General features: G+C 45.2%; 7 protein-coding genes across 8 annotated transcripts; 3 read left to right on the top strand and 4 right to left on the bottom strand.

The window, feature by feature from the left end:
* Positions 1–91: 91 nt before the first annotated feature.
* Positions 92–834, top strand: LOC6731877 (V-type proton ATPase 16 kDa proteolipid subunit). Its single transcript, XM_039291275.2, has 2 exons — positions 92–166; positions 207–834. The coding sequence occupies exon 2, from the start codon at positions 238–240 to the stop codon at positions 811–813; it is 576 nt and encodes a 191-aa protein (XP_039147209.1). The 5' UTR covers positions 92–166; positions 207–237; the 3' UTR covers positions 814–834.
* A 303-nt stretch (positions 835–1,137) lies between these two features.
* Positions 1,138–3,927, top strand: LOC6731876 (nuclear pore complex protein Nup107). The gene is made up of 2 exons (XM_002078975.4): positions 1,138–3,441; positions 3,506–3,927. The coding sequence occupies exons 1-2, from the start codon at positions 1,269–1,271 to the stop codon at positions 3,868–3,870; spliced, it is 2,538 nt and encodes an 845-aa protein (XP_002079011.1). The 5' UTR covers positions 1,138–1,268; the 3' UTR covers positions 3,871–3,927.
* LOC6731875 (protein dpy-30 homolog) lies at positions 3,900–4,548 on the bottom strand. Its single transcript, XM_002078974.4, has one exon. The coding sequence runs from the start codon at positions 4,394–4,396 to the stop codon at positions 3,992–3,994; it is 405 nt and encodes a 134-aa protein (XP_002079010.1). The 5' UTR covers positions 4,397–4,548; the 3' UTR covers positions 3,900–3,991.
* A 245-nt stretch (positions 4,549–4,793) lies between these two features.
* On the top strand, positions 4,794–5,802 carry LOC6731874 (ER membrane protein complex subunit 3). The gene is made up of 2 exons (XM_002078973.4): positions 4,794–5,055; positions 5,114–5,802. The coding sequence occupies exons 1-2, from the start codon at positions 4,907–4,909 to the stop codon at positions 5,706–5,708; spliced, it is 744 nt and encodes a 247-aa protein (XP_002079009.1). The 5' UTR covers positions 4,794–4,906; the 3' UTR covers positions 5,709–5,802.
* Positions 5,803–5,873: 71 nt separating this feature from the next.
* LOC6731873 (cilia- and flagella-associated protein 20) lies at positions 5,874–6,977 on the bottom strand. The gene is made up of 3 exons (XM_016179955.2): positions 6,839–6,977; positions 6,591–6,782; positions 5,874–6,534 (listed from the first exon to the last, which is right to left on the bottom strand). The coding sequence occupies exons 1-3, from the start codon at positions 6,920–6,922 to the stop codon at positions 5,965–5,967; spliced, it is 846 nt and encodes a 281-aa protein (XP_016024550.1). The 5' UTR covers positions 6,923–6,977; the 3' UTR covers positions 5,874–5,964.
* On the bottom strand, positions 6,906–8,250 carry LOC27207753 (replication termination factor 2). Its single transcript, XM_016183426.2, has 3 exons — positions 8,106–8,250; positions 7,907–8,034; positions 6,906–7,844 (listed from the first exon to the last, which is right to left on the bottom strand). The coding sequence occupies exons 2-3, from the start codon at positions 7,973–7,975 to the stop codon at positions 7,014–7,016; spliced, it is 900 nt and encodes a 299-aa protein (XP_016024549.1). The 5' UTR covers positions 7,976–8,034; positions 8,106–8,250; the 3' UTR covers positions 6,906–7,013.
* Positions 8,251–8,642: 392 nt separating this feature from the next.
* LOC6731872 (phospholipase A1) lies at positions 8,643–13,278 on the bottom strand. 2 transcript variants are annotated; one of them, XM_016179954.3, is made up of 6 exons: positions 11,295–11,423; positions 10,992–11,133; positions 9,694–9,842; positions 9,185–9,619; positions 8,848–9,052; positions 8,643–8,795 (listed from the first exon to the last, which is right to left on the bottom strand). In XM_016179954.3, the coding sequence occupies exons 1-6, from the start codon at positions 11,338–11,340 to the stop codon at positions 8,732–8,734; spliced, it is 1,041 nt and encodes a 346-aa protein (XP_016024548.1). In that variant the 5' UTR covers positions 11,341–11,423; the 3' UTR covers positions 8,643–8,731. The 2 variants fall into 2 exon arrangements, with proteins under 2 accessions (XP_016024548.1, XP_016024547.1); XM_016179953.3 differs by lacking the exons at positions 10,992–11,133; positions 11,295–11,423 and adding exons at positions 12,902–13,031; positions 13,102–13,278 and having other exon boundaries at positions 8,644–8,795.
* Between the last annotated feature and the right edge of the window lie 2,207 nt (positions 13,279–15,485).

The following is a 15,485-nucleotide window of genomic DNA, read 5'->3' as shown; positions in this document are numbered from 1 at the left end:
CTTTTACTCAAGAAGTTGCTAAAATAATAAATAAATCGTTGAATTTCCACCTTAAGCCTAAACAACTCAAATAATATTAATATTCAATATGAATTGCTCATCTCGTTACCCTTGAATTTTCATTCTTGCCAAACTACAGGCTAGTCAGACTAACAAGTTGGAAAACCCAGAAAGCAAGCAACATAGAGCGTTCCTTTTCAAGCGAATACGAAAAAGGCAGCAAGTACCAAGTTGGAAATGGAGTACTATCTGCCACTGTTTAACGAATCCAATTCGCTGGACGTGCCGGGGCTGATTGAAAGTCTGAAGCTTAAGGAAACCAGTACATCACCTATCATGCTGGATCGCTATCCGCCGTACTCCCCGTTCTATGGCGTGATGGGCGTCGTCTTCTCCAGTGTGCTGACCTCCGCTGGAGCGGCCTACGGAACTGCTGTGTCCGGAACAGGAATCGCCGCCACGGCGGTTATGCGTCCCGAGCTGGTGATGAAGTCCATCATTCCGGTGGTCATGGCGGGCATCATTGCCATATACGGTCTGGTGGTGTCCGTGCTCCTATCTGGCGAACTGGCGCCTGCTCCGAAATACTCACTGCCCACCGGCTATGTGCACCTGGCAGCTGGACTCTCGGTGGGATTCGCTGGACTGGCTGCCGGATATGCAGTGGGCGAGGTCGGCGAAGTGGGCGTGCGACACATTGCCCTCCAGCCACGCCTCTTCATCGGCATGATCCTGATCCTCATTTTCGCCGAGGTGCTCGGTCTCTACGGCCTGATCATTGGGATTTATTTGTACACGGTCAATATAAAGTAGAAGAATTTGTTATACCTAAAATATTAAATTCGTTAAGGTTTTTATCGAGTTTTAATATTTGAAATACCTTTTTAATTTCTTTTTACGTGATTCAGTTACGCGATTGTAGTACGCTTTTCAGGTACGAAGTTGCGGTGGAGGATGGAGGTACCGCATACTATTTTTAATGATTCTACGGAATGCTGGTACCTTATTCTTTCGTAACTTTGCCGAATTACTAGATTAACAATTTAAATCAATATGTTTCTTACGAAATTTGCTTGAATTCAGTGGGAATCGCTTATTTCCATGTGCTTGTGCAATAGTGAGAGGGGGAGAGCTTTATTGCTGTTCCGTCATCTGGTAACACTAAACGCTCCCGGCATTTTTAGCGAATAGCGCGTGAATTTCTGTTTTGATTAAATTAATTGAATTGATGTGCAGTAGCTGATAGCCAGGAAACGCAGAGTGCAGCCATGGCCGACAGCCCGTTCCCGAGGAGCACCCGCAGTGGCCTGCTGCGCACGACGCTGAACAGCTCGATGGCGCCGCAGAATCTCTCCCACTCGCTGCTCATCCTCGAGCAGAGCAACGCGGAGCAGGAGGATCGCTCGCTGATGGAGAACACCGGCGATGATCTGGATCGGGGCCAGAGCCGTATGGACGTGCTCTACCCGCAGTTCTACGACGTGCTGCAGACGCAAGGCGCTGGCCAAGAGGCGTTCGAGGTGATCCAAGCGCTGACGCACGTCTGTCGCGGGGTGATGGAGCAGCTGGAGCTGGACATCGATCACGGCATGGGCGGGGAACAGGGCACGCGGCAGCGCGAGTCCTTGCTCACCTGGCTGCGACAGGAGATAAACACGTGGCGCCTGCTGCACGCCCTCTTCTACGACCGCATTCTGCTGCAAACGGACAGGCCGGCGGATGATGAGATGCAGGATGGCCCCACGCTCGGCGGCAGCGAGAAGGAGGTCATACAGCAGCTGTACGCCCTCAATGCCACACTGCGTGAGTACCAGCTGGTGGTGGACTGGCTGGAGGCGTGCTACGATCGGGGGGAGCAACAAAACCCACTCCACGCCCACGATCGTATGATGGCGTGGGAGAACACACTCTTCCAGCTGGAAAATCTGCAGGGCGCCGCCTTTGGCAAGGGCCATGAGATCGTAACTCGCCTGGACCCAGATGCTCCCGTACGCGAGAAACGACCTCTGCATGCCCTCGACGAGGAGGACAACCTGCGCCTGTCCCGCGCCATTTTCGAATTGATACGATCGGGACGCGTCGACGATGGTCTCAAGTTGTGCAAGCACTTCGGACAGACGTGGCGGGCGGCAATCCTTGAGGGCTGGCGTCTCCACGAGGATCCCAACTTCGAGCAGAATGTCTCGGGGCTGCACGAAAAGCTGCCCATAGAGGGCAATCCCAGGAGGGATATATGGAAGCGCTGCGCCTGGATGCTGGCCGATTCCAAGAACTATGACGAGTACAGCCGGGCGACGGCGGGCGTCTTCTCCGGCCACCTGGGCTCGCTGAAAACACTTTTGCACAGCAACTGGCACGATTTGCTGTGGGCCCACCTGAAGGTGCAGATCGACATCCGTGTGGAGTCGGAGATACGCGGCTGCTGCCTGAAAAACTACCAACCGATGCCCGATGACTACTGGAACGGCAGGATGACGATGGAGCAGATCTTCGATGAGCTGAACGTTGCCAAGGATGCGTCGGTGCGGGACTACGCCCAAGGTCAACAGGGCATTATCCAGCGTCATTTAATCCTCGATACTTGCGGCGAGCTGATCCAACACATGGTGCGCTGGGTGGAGAAGGATACCGCCCAACAATCGCCCCACCAACTGCGCTTTATGGCCCACATAGTGCTCTTTCTGCGTCAAATCGGACGTGTGGAGCAGGAGCGGCAGGCGGAGAAGATCGTAGCCGCATATGTGGAAGCATTGATTGCCAGGGGCGAGCCCCAGCTAATAGCCTACTATACCGCATCGCTTTCGAATCCGCTGCAGGTGAAGCTCTACTCGCGGTTCCTGGAGCAAGTGGAGCAGAAGCGTCCGCGGGAGCTAGCTGTGGATGCCGCCCTGCAGGCGGGCTTGGATGTGGAACAGATCACACGCGTCACCGTGGAGAATATTCGCCTCGCACATCAGTCACTAGGGGAATTTGGTGAGCCGAAGTCGGGCGAGATCTCTGCGATCGATCAGCGCAAGATCTCAGCACTGGAGTGGCTAACCTATTTGCCGGAGCAGCGCGGTGAGTTGCTGTGGCAGGCCAACGCCATGATACGCACCTATCTGGCCAGCAACAAGGTGGAGTGCATGCGCCAGACCTTCCGCATGGTGCCGGCCGACATAGTGCAGCAACTAGTCAGCTTGTACGGCTCCGTGGACAACATACCGCCGCGCGAGGAGTGCTGCCTGAAGGAGTATCTCTGCTACAAGGTGTATCTGTCGGGCGTCGACAGCTTTATCGAATGGAACCGCCTGCAGCAGAACAAGCCCAAGAAGCCACTGGCTTCACACGCAGCTTCCTCGCAGGACAACTTCACGGAGCGCATGGCGAGTGAGCGCAAGGAGCAGGCTCACCGATCGGAAGTCGTGCGCTGGGAGCACAAGCTTAAGGAGCAGGCCAAGCGTAAGTGGATCGCATACCCATTAATCTGATCTTTTGACATGTAACCCGCGTTCTTTCCCTGCAGAAACCATCGAAACCCTGTACAATGTGCTCATGTTTCCGGACAAGGGTTGGCTGGTGGATCCGTTCATCCCCAAGCTGCCCGAGAACGCCGTGCAGCTGAACTGGGATCACCGTCTACTGCAGATGGAGAAACTGCGCTCCATCTGCATTCCCGAGATCGCCCTGCTCCTGAACGAAGTGATGTTCAAGTCGGGAGACTTTGCGGGCTGTGTGCGCCTGGCAGATGAAATATCCAGCGAGAATCGACAGTTGTACAAAGTCTATACAAAGCACAAGCTGGCAGAGCTTCTGGCCAAGATCGCGGACGCCTCCCTGGAGCTGCTAAACTCGAAACTGGATCCCTGGGGTTATCCTATAACAACTTAGCAATCCTAGTACATTTGTGTGTTTTGCGATTACATTCTAACTTTAAACGTTTATTAATTATTCACTGTTCACTTATACAACTAAGGAGGGGAGAAAATGGGAGGTAAGTAGGGTGGTGGGCTTAGGAGTTGTTGTCCACGGCGGCGGCATTGTTCTCGTCGCACCCGTTGCTATGCTTTAGTAGGTAGGAGGCCAGGAACTGTATGGGATCCGTGGGCCGTTCGCGAGCCAGGGCCTGCATTCCGTGGAGCAGAACCGGCGCCACCGTCTGGTCGAGGTACTGTCGCGTGGGCATGTTGTTTGTCTCGCCACTGGGCTTCTTGGCCACCGCCGGCTGCTGCTGCTGTTGTTGCTGGGCCACCGGATTCGTGGACTGGGCAACGGCAGTGGCTCCAGCTGAAGGCGCTCCCGGAGCAGGAGTCGTGTTAGCTTGCGCGTTGCTGCTCGCATTTGGCTCCTTGCCAGCTTCTGCCGGCGGATTTGGTGCGGGCGCTGGTGAGATGGGTGCGTCGGTCTTGGCCTCCATGGCAATGTGTTCCTGTTGTTCAGCAAATCTTGGTTTTCACCTGGCGTCTTTGCAGCAGTCCAACAAATTCGATTCGATCAAAATTTACATTCTCGGTCTGCAGAGTTGTCACATTCATGTCGGGAATCGATAACATGAAGTTTTACTTATACATCGATACTTATACAGTGATTTGATCACATAATTGGGGTATTCCCTGTGATTATTTTGTAAATATATCGCATTTAAAAAATTATAGGTGTAGCTTACATATAAAATCAGTGTGATAATAAATAGGTTATAGTATATATAACTTATATATATTCTGGATTTGGGTGCAAATGATAATAATATGTTAATTTAAATAGGTGATAAATTTTTTGTTTTGCAAAGCTATCGATAAATGTTCCGTCATGAGCGTGACCTGTCACATTTATCGGATAAATAATCGACTGTCATCCCCAATCCAATTGAGCCAATTGGGTGAAAATTGGGCCGAAAAACAGGAAAATCTCACAGATCAATTAAAATATGACGGAGCTGCTGATTGATCCGGACATCCGCGTGTGGGTGTTCCTGCCCATCGTGCTGATCACGTTTCTGGTGGGAATCGTGCGACACTACGTCTCCATACTGATATCCACGCAGAAGAAGGCCGAGATCACCCAAATCCAGGACAGGTGAGGGAGCAAAGTGCAGTGAGGCATCTTTTAGTGACACCTACCATTCCGTTCACAGCCAGGCGATGATTCGGGCACGGTTGCTGCGCGAGAACGGCAAGTATCTGAGCGCCCAGAGCTTCTCCATGCGAAAGAATTACTTCAACAACGAGGAGACCGGCTACTTTAAGACCCAGAAGCGGGCGCCTGTGGCCCAGAACTCATCCGCCATGCTCACAGACATGGTCAAGGGCAACTTTATTAACGTGCTGCCCATGGTCGTGATCGGTGGCTGGATCAACTGGATGTTTTCGGGCTTCGTCACCACCAAGGTACCCTTCCCGTTGACCCTGCGCTTTAAGCCCATGCTCCAGCGGGGCGTTGAGCTGGCCTCGCTGGACGCCGCCTGGGTCTCCTCAGCCTCTTGGTACTTCCTTAACGTGTTCGGCCTGCGCTCCATCTACACACTGGTTCTTGGCGAGAACAATCACGCCGATCAGACGCAGGCACAGGCGGATGCCATGACGGGCGCTGCCATGACCATGCCCCAGGATCCAAAGGCCGCCTTCAAGGCCGAGTGGGAGGCGCTCGAGATCACCGAGTACCACAACGCACTCAAGAACATTGACGCTGACATGCTGGCTATCGCCAGTGCACCCGCGGCATCATCCTAATTAAGATATGTATTTTAGCAAATTCACAATGTAACAAAGCAGATTTTGTTTCGAGTCAGAGAGGGTTAAAATAAAGCAAGTCTACAATAGGAAACCAATCGGTTCTGCATGGAAATCCAAAGGTAATACCCATTCCCTAGTTCTATATGAAGGAAACACATTCGATTATGATTGCTATGACTGGAAATTTAAACTTTGTGCCACTACCAGTCGCGTGTCAACAGAATGATAAAAACAAGCAATTATGCAACGTAACTTAATAGTAGGCCTCTTCGGTGGCCTCTGTTTGTGGAGCTGGCTCCTCGGTGGCGGGCTCTGGAGGAGCAGAAGCTGCTGGCGACGGAACCTTCTGCGGAACAGGCGGCGACGGAGACTTCTGCAGCGCGGGCTCCGGCTCACTCATCGGATCCGTGGCGGGACCTGTTGCCTCTGCGTCCGTGTCTTTGGATGGTCCGGGTTCACCGCGGCCCGTGTTCAATGGCGACGGAGGACGCGCAGTGGCCTGCACCTTGAACTGCTTCTCCGGCTTCTTCAGGTCCTTCGGCTTGCCCATCAGACGGTAGTCGTTGGGCAACTCCGCCTCTGTGTACAGCTTATCGGCGAAGTAGATGCGCCGGATGCGTACGTTGGCATGCAGCTGCAAGGATACCGTCTCCAGATAGTTGGAGCCGTAAGCACGGCGCGTAAAGTCGGCCAGGTTGAACTGGATCTGGTTCCAGCCCGGTGACATGCCCATCGGCATGGCCGTGCAGAAGGGTTTCACGGAGGTCTTGCTCTGGAAATTGGACACTCGGAAGCGGCGCATAAAGCGCTGATCGTCTTGAATCTAAGGATATATGTATGTAGACAAATTTACTATAAATGCGAAACACTTTAACCAACCTTAACTTCGAAGCAAAAGTACTTGTGCATGTTCTTAATGAGGAGCACCAGGAATGGCAGCTTGATGCCCAGCTGCTCCTTGCATTCGCTGGGGCAGTGTATGAACGTGGTGGACACATTCGAGCCCATGATCTCAAGCACCAGGGACTTGATGTCCTCATCGTAGATCCGTTTGATATACCCGTTTTTGGTCTGTACAAGGATGGTTTCTAGAGACGCAGCAGCAGCATTGAATGCCAGATACTCACATAGGAGGACCAGTTGTTCAGGGGCGAACTGCCTACGCTGTAAAGCACGGTAAGGAAACCTTTTTGATAGGCTGCACGATACATTGTCGATTGTATATTTTGAAACTGTGTGTGAGGTTTCAACGATCAAACTGTGGACAAGTGACTGAGTTAACACAGCAAACTTAAATCTAGACTAATTGTAGAATGGATTGTAGGTGACCCAGTGGGCGCGCTCTTGATCCTTTTCGGTTTTGTGGGAGGTGAAAAGGGATTTGTAGACATCGGTGGCCTTCGGGTCCTTGGCCACGCTGAAGTCGCTCTTGAGACGCTTCAGTTCGGGATCCTGCATTGCATTAACGGCGCCCAGTCGTTTGACCTGCCCGACCGCCTTGGTTTTTGTGCTAGTAGTGGGTTTCTCTGCGGCTGCAGACTTGGATGTTGAAGCCAGTGGTTCTTCTGTCTCTGTGGGCTCAGCTTTCACCTCCACCTTCTTAGCACTCTTCTTGTCCTTCTTGGAGGACTTGCGCTTGGCCGCACGCATTTCCATCTTGACCCGCATGAGCTCCATGTCCTCCTCGCTGCCATTGAGCACCACCACGTCCTCGACGCTGTAGGGAGCCTGGCACAGCGGACAAGTGCTGGCCACACTGCCTTTGATCTGTTTCAAGGCACGCTCTGACAAAACGCACCCGCAGCTCCACAGGGCCACAAAGCGAAATTTGCCGGACATCTCCAGGCCAATCAGCTTGCAGATGTAAGGAGAATGTCGTGTGTCCAATAGTCCCTCAGTTTTGTCCTCCTCTGTGAAGGCAGGATTGGGTGTGGGATTAAGCTGACGAATGTCCTTCATGCTCTTCACGTGCGCAGCTGTCTCTGGCATCGGTTCCTTCTCCAGCAGTCGCTCAATGACGCTCTGCTTGGAGTACAGCCTGCCCATGCCGCACATGGCGATCGGCTCCTGGAGGCTCTGTTGGGTCAAGGTGCAGTGGCGCCAACGGAACTCCCTCTCTGCATCCTTGTCTTTCTGTAGGGTTCCAGAAATACTGTTTAGTCTGGCCAGGAGGTGCTCCAATCAAATAGACTTACCTGCTCTGGCTTTTGCTTCACGCGCACCAGCTCATCGCGCCTGGGAATTGTTCCTCCATCGCAACCCATGATTATATATTTATCTCAAGAATTACAATATATTTCGTGGGAATTTCTTGTTGGGCAATCTAAAATATTCGATTTACAATAGATTATGACATTCATCAATGGTTTTACATGTTACACGGAAGATACTTACTTCAAATAAACAAGCGATATATGTAACTATAGACTTTCAGGTTGTAAAAATTGTGTTATGAGCAATAACAAATGTTTTATATACACAATGTCGATAGAGATGGTAAAACACCAATCAGCTGCACCGATTACAACGGCGATTGAAAACATCGATACCATATATTCGATATAAAGTTTGGCGTATTACACTGAACCAAGCTCCTAGAATATCGATTTTGATTTTTAAATTTTCGAAAAAAATATTTTTGGAATTTTTAATGTTAGCAACATTTTAAAGCTAAGACAATTAAATACTACTACGTGTAGTAGAAAGTAAGTAATTAATTCTCATTTTTCCTTCATATATACTAAAATATGCTTTAACGGAGTTAAAGATTTCGTAAACTAAAGGCCCTAGAAACATTCATTCTTACTTAGGAATCTCAATTTTCCTCGCACTCCATTCAGCTGCGTAAGAAGTATCTAATCGTCGACTACTGCTTTTCTTTTTGTGTTTTCGTTAGTCAGCTAAGCGGACCCAATATACACTTGATATTTACCCGCCAAAGAAAGATAAAAAAAATAATATTCCTTGAATTTATTATCGACAGCTTTATCATAGAATTACAACCTACTGAAGACCAGCTCCTACGCATCCGTAAAGGGGCAGTGCTTGGCATACGGCACATCAATGCAAATGCAGCCTCGGGCGCTGAAAAATGAATTTGGTTATAAATTATATATTTGTTTTTTAGTAATCTTACTCATCGGGGGCGTCGTTGCCTATGTGATACTCCCTTAGCAGCGAGGCGAACTCGAAAGGATTTACTTTGCCGCTCACTGGCAGCCTCTTGGATCCACTGAGATTCAGGCAGCCATTGGGACATGGTACTCCCATGAACTTCTTGTGCTTAAATGTGGCAGTGGCCAAGTAGCAGATGCTCAAGAAGTGGGAACATCGCGATTTCCCTGTTGGATAGAGAGCACATTTATAACACATTGAATTTATATATATGAGGTATCACACGTTCTATCATAATTTGATATTAAACTTTCTTTTCCCGAGGAAGAGGGTATTAAACTACTTTAATTTAGCCTTACTGATTGGATTTCCTTTGCAGAAGGGCTGTATGCGTCCACCGTTGACACAGTAGTTGAGATGCCCGGAGTTATCCTCCTGGCCCAGGAAACCGGCATTGGTGTGGAGCACCTGGATGACGTTGGCATCATCGATGGACAACCGAAATTTGTTGCTCTTCATGCGCTCAATTAGAGGCCGAGCGGGATCCAATCCAATGATGCGGTACTGTTTCCGCGTCAGGTGGTTGCTGATCATGCCGCAGATGTGGGCGCCCAGGGAGTGACCCACGCAAGTGATCCGCTCCCGGACAGCTCCGTAGTGGGTGAGGAAAGCGTAGATTTGGGCAGTGCACTGCGCAGTTAATCTGGTGTTTATAAGCGAGTGGAGGTAGCATGGATAGCGTGTCAAAGGTCGCCAGTCCACTGTGATGACATTGAAATCGCGGGATAGGTAAGCTAAAAAGAGAGAGTTTGGCATATAAATTATAAGCTTAATAGAATATAATAATTCAACAGATAGATGCTCTCACCATCTCGAAGAAATTGCAGGTGAATATCTATGGCAGTTCCATTGAATCCGTGTATTATGAAGACAGTCTCGCGGTGCTTGCTAAATCCACCTTTGTATAGGGTTATTGGGTTCTTGACATTTAAAGGAGTTCCACGACGCGGTCCATTGCTAAAAATAATGTAAAAAACCACCATATAATAAAGAAATAGTAGTTTGAAGATATCTCTGTGTTTTTTGTGCCCATCACTTAAATAGAACGATGGAAATTCCATGTGTGTATAAAACCGTAGAAATCTCTCGTGCAGCAAGCACTACAAAGTGATCTGGGTATGCTAACTACTAACTTTAGTTAATCTTGAAAGATTTTCAAGTGAAAATCAAGCTATGATAATGAAAAAATTCATTTAAAGTGGATCACATTATTAACTTTACAGCTATGAGTTAAAATACGTCAGCAATTACAAGCCAAACGGTTTCCAGAAATTCTTAACGAGACTAAATAGTTGCAGAAAGGCAATTTGTATTCCTTCTCAGATTTCCCAGAACGGAGGTGTCATTCCGGTTATTTTCCGCTGTTATACAACCATCAATCAGCAGCCTCGTAAAAGCTGGCCATCATGTAATCCCCCAGTTGTTAAGTGTTACCACGGCAATTACCCGTCTGCTCTCCAAAAATGGACTTCGCCAGTTGCGACTTTGTCTCGACTCCAGAGCTTGCAGTAATCTTGCCCAGACAAGTTGGGCAAATATCGAGGAGCCATTTACGAAGCATTTTATTGGCATTGGCCATTGAAATTGATGTCATCGCTGGCCAAGATCGGTGGTCGATGTGGAAAAAGCCGGCCTCCTTTGGCAAAAGCATCTCATCCTTAGTGGGTCAGTGGCTGGTTTCGAGAAACGAGTTGCCCGCCCATTAATTGCACTCTTATTTTTTCTCTTGCTCGTTGCCGCTTAATATCCTTATGGTTGCACAAGTGCAGTGCGACAAGTGTTTCGGCAGTTGACACACTAACCGAGTCTGAAATTCCAGTTGCCTAACACCTGAGGAACTTTCTCCCCCGCCAGCTACTAAATTAATAACATTATTTTTTTTCCAACTTATGGCATTTAAATTTATAAAGCAATCGAACCTTAAAGATGAAACCCCATCTTTAGCATTTAAAAAATACATATTTACAAACATTTTGATGAGCATTTTATGGACTTAATACCAATTTAAAAGTGTGATTCACCAATAAAACTTGATTTTGGTCAAAAGAATATTACTTTGGGATTCCTTTTAAGTATATATTATACTTTGAATTCCATCGAACTTACGGAGCATACAGACGATGATCGATATGTGGACTGGGACAATAGTTTTTGTCGCGCAAAAAGCAGCGCAAGACATTTAGGTCCAAGGCTCCACTGTTGCGCAGATTCTTCCAATCCATTTGGCTTAGGAGCAATGTTTGTGCATCTGCAATTTCATTTCATAATTCTGAAATTCTATGCCCATGCATAAAAATACTTAAAATTGTGTAGATGATCAAGAATTTTCAACAGAAACACAAGAACTCAATATTTTTTTTTCAGCTTGATCAACACATTTTAAGTGAAATAAGAATTTAGGTATTTTACCTTTGGCAAAGAGTGAGAATATGAAAAGCACGACGATTTGTTTCATTTTTTGTATTTGGACTTTAACGTTTTGTGACTTTTTGTTTTACTTATTTTAAATGGTAATTAAAGCCAAAATTTCAATGGGTTTTCGTTTCTTTTCACATCAAAAAAGTTACATTATTACCGCATTAACTGGTATAATATTCACTTAAATTTTGAGCTCATAATTGAGGACAGTATAAGCTCATGCATATAAAGTTAACTTTATATCTTTCACAATTTTTAAAAAAATTTAAATTTCACTCAATTTTACACCTCATTTTTCTTTAATTTACTTCCATTATTCAGTGACTGATTTGTTTATGAAATAATTTACTGATTTTTATTTTGAAGTCACTTTTTAATGAGTTATTTTCCGTGAGGATATTTGGCTTTCCTCTTTCGTCGCCTTTCACATATTTCGTATATTTTTAACCAGATTCCACAGCGCTTTCCCGTTTAAATTGACAACATGCACTCTGATTACACGTTTCTCTAATTGATATCCATTTGTGTTTGCCTAGCGATTTCATCGTAATCCTTTGCATTGAAATTAGCAATTTTGATTTTTTCGCGAGCGATCCGCACCACGTCTTGCAGATTCGCGCTGTGCACTGCAAATGCGCTGCAAAAGCGCGAAATGCGCAGCCAAGGAAAATGCAGCAGACGCCTGCTGAAGCAGCAACAGCAGCAGTAGCAGCCGCAACAGCAACAGCAACTGATGCAGCAGCAACAGTAAAAACTGGCCTAAGAATTGCTCAGCCCACCGCCTGTTGCCTTGACTTTGCCCAACTTCGGACTGAAAACGTGAACGACTTTGGCTAATATCTGTATAATGTTGCTGCTGTTTTTGCTGTTGTGTTGCCTTCATTGTTGATGCAATTGCTGCTGTTGCTGTTGTTGCCGCATTTGCCGCCTGGCGACGTCTATGAAAATGAAAATCCATGGCACACGCAACGCTGCACTGATTTTGATTATGAGTTTTCGGTTGGAAATGGTTTCGGTTTCGTTTCCCAGCTCAATGCCATTGCCTTTTCATGGTGTCTGCCGTTCGTAATTCATATGTTTATTATTTACATAACATTCGCATTTAATGCAAATTCTTATAATTTTATTCGACGACAATTGCCAAGTTTGTTTCCTAAGTCATTCGTTTTAGCTATGCGATTGTGAAGTTTTATCAGATTTTCATTTCTTTGGTGACTAACTGGCCTTTCACACTGCCTTTGTTTCGTAGTTCACGGCCAGGAAAATGAAAGGAAAGATTTCAGGGATAAAACGGGAACATTTATAAGGCTAATCTGCATCGCAGAAAAGAGAAAGATTGGAATGCGTGGTAAGGCAGTTGATATTTGAAAACATATTCGCTTTAGAGGTCTTACTGTCTTATTATACATAAAACTATTAATTCATTTAAACTAATTTATTTAGATTTAAACCTAAATCTAATTGATTATCATGCACAATTTCGTTATTTGTTAAGATTGTTGTCTCTAGCACTTCTTTCAATAACATACTCTTTTCAAATACATTATTTCCTTAATCTTCCACATTTTTGTCACTTTCACATTTCTCACTTCACTTACCTTGTAAACAGCTGATAATCTATAAATCGCTTGGGGCACGTTTCCCACAATAAAATGTGACAGTTAAATGGATTTAGGTCGAAGTTTCCGTTGCGCAACAAGAATTGCAATGCCTCTCTGTGGTATTTGGCTATAAAAAAGGAAACCAGCTAAGCACACAAATCACAATCCTTATCGGCGATGCGATCTTCTTCACTTACAAGCAGTCGTGATGGGGTTAAGGGAAAGTAGCGATAACAGCAGTGCGATAAGGCCCGTCAGCATTTTGTCCATATGAACTCCGCATTTAAATTGGTATCACGGAGGAGGCCGCGACACATCGGGTTAAATGGAAGCCGTCTAATTGAATGAGCCACTCGCATCGGCTACTGCCAAACTAAGGAGCCAAGAGCTTTTAAAAGCTGCATCCGCACAAGAAAATGGAAAACGAATGAAAATCGCCGAAAATTGACACTCACGAACGACCCGGCGCCATCTGTGGATTGGGTGACATTGCTTTGTGGGGAGGCACCATGCGGTTGTTTTCATATTTTGGTCTCGTGTGCGCAGAAGTTGCGTGTAACCGAACACAGATTTCCATACGGCCAAGTGCACTGAGGAAAATGGATTTGGGTTTTCATAAAGTTAAATCCCCATGCCATATGTAAAACAAAAAAAGGAAATTAAAATATATAAACTGAGTCCTCTATATGAATTCCATCACAAAAAGGTCTAATAATCGAAGCATTTAACATTTATTACATTTTTCATCGATCGTACTAACTATATTCATTTTTTTTAGCCACAGTAAGCATTTACAAAGCTAGTAATTTGAATTGATTAAAATAATGAAAACTATAATTACATTTTTCAAATCGCTTCATACATGTTATGAAACCTGATTATGCTTTTCACATTAATTTTTTTAGAAATTATTAGTTTTTTTTTTGAAAAGTTTAAATGACTATTAAATTGTATAGTTTTAATAAACATTTCCTTTCATTTTGCACAAACATTTTTTTTGGGGTGTAATATCACATTGTTGACTGGTGTGATAGCGTTTCGCAATTGACTATATGTTTATAAACGACTATTGATTGCGACATTTGGCCACCTGCAGGTTCCTTTAACCACAGCAATAAAGAATAAAAATCATTTAAAAAGCTTTGCATTTTTTAAATAGCATACCAATGAATTGTTGAACAGATTCGATGGGTGTTGAAAGTATGGCAATGATCTTAGAAATTTCAAACGCTATCACGCCACATTTCTATTAAAAATGTAATAGATCAATCAGATCCAACTATCGCAGTTAAGGAGTTTATAAAGTGTTTATTAAACTTAAACTTAACAGGTAGACTAAAAAACCAGGCTACCTTTTCAAGTGCAGCGCTGGGTTCCAATTAAGAAAGTCCAATGAACTCAACCTTTGAGGCCAATTTAAAAGTCAAGCCAAACAATTTCCCTACACCTTAGATAAAAAAAATGTTGGCAGCAAAAGCGACAGCACTTAATTCTGACCACGAGAGGGAAACAGATCTGAGTTAAGGAAAACTCGGGCCCCAAAATGACATCAAACGCTTTCCAAACGAAAGTAAACAATGTTGAGTCTGCGGCTAATGCATCTAATTGAAAGTAATGAGCTCGTTGCCCTACAGCACCGCAAAACGGGGCTAAAGTCAACTGGAGGCAGCAAAAACAATTTTCATGGGTCTTTTGATATAGTAAAGCCATTCGAAGGAAAGGGAAATACATGTAATGCAAATGAACATGAAAACGGAACCGCAGCAAATACAAGGAAAAGATACAACAAATTTTACCCTCTATTCATGTTGCAGTTTGTTGCTCTATATTTTTAATGGCTATAAAACAATAACTGATCTTCATTCATTCATTCATTTTATTCATTTAATATTCATCAAGGCTGCAAATGTTTGACTTTTTCTAAAGAGCTATATTTTTGCTTCAGTTGCTTACTACAGTTTTGCATAAAAAGAGTATTTCTTATTCGAGTTTGCTTCTTCATTTTTGGTGTTTCCATTTTCCATGGTTGCCTATCTCAGCCAATTTGCTGTTACTTGATACTTGTGCACTTGATGTTATGTCTTATATTGTTCATTCATCTGGTTGCGGTTGGCGAAGAATAGGTGCCAATTGCATAACATTTTCCCAGCCTGCACTGATACGAACTAGGTACGAACACCTCGATTTAATCAGACTGCAATTGCCAAGTGGGCCACGACACAACACAATCCTTTTAATTATTACTCGAAATGTGATCAAAATCTGCCTAATTAAGTCTGTTGCAATTGGTTAAGTACTTCATTTCGATGCAGTCTTCAATACTATTTTGGTTGGCAATTAGTTGGTTTACAAATTAAACAATCTTTGCATTTTCTTTTGCAAATTACAGATATTGCTAATTAATTGACCGTGGCGAATTTTGGCTTCATTCACTCACATAATTTTCCCATAAAGTTTGCCAAGTTATGGGGCATAACGTATGATGGATGCTTCCGTGAAATTTACAGAAGTATTCATTTTTGAGAGGCAACTAAAAGCTTTCAACCAAGCTTATAATATTAAATTTGCTAAAACACAAAAA

The sequence above is a fragment of the Drosophila simulans genome, chromosome 2L, assembly GCF_016746395.2.
Source record: "Drosophila simulans strain w501 chromosome 2L, Prin_Dsim_3.1, whole genome shotgun sequence".
Taxonomy (NCBI): domain Eukaryota; kingdom Metazoa; phylum Arthropoda; class Insecta; order Diptera; family Drosophilidae; genus Drosophila; species Drosophila simulans.
The sequence above is the reverse complement of the archived record's forward strand: the minus strand, read 5'-3'. Positions and strand labels throughout refer to the sequence as shown.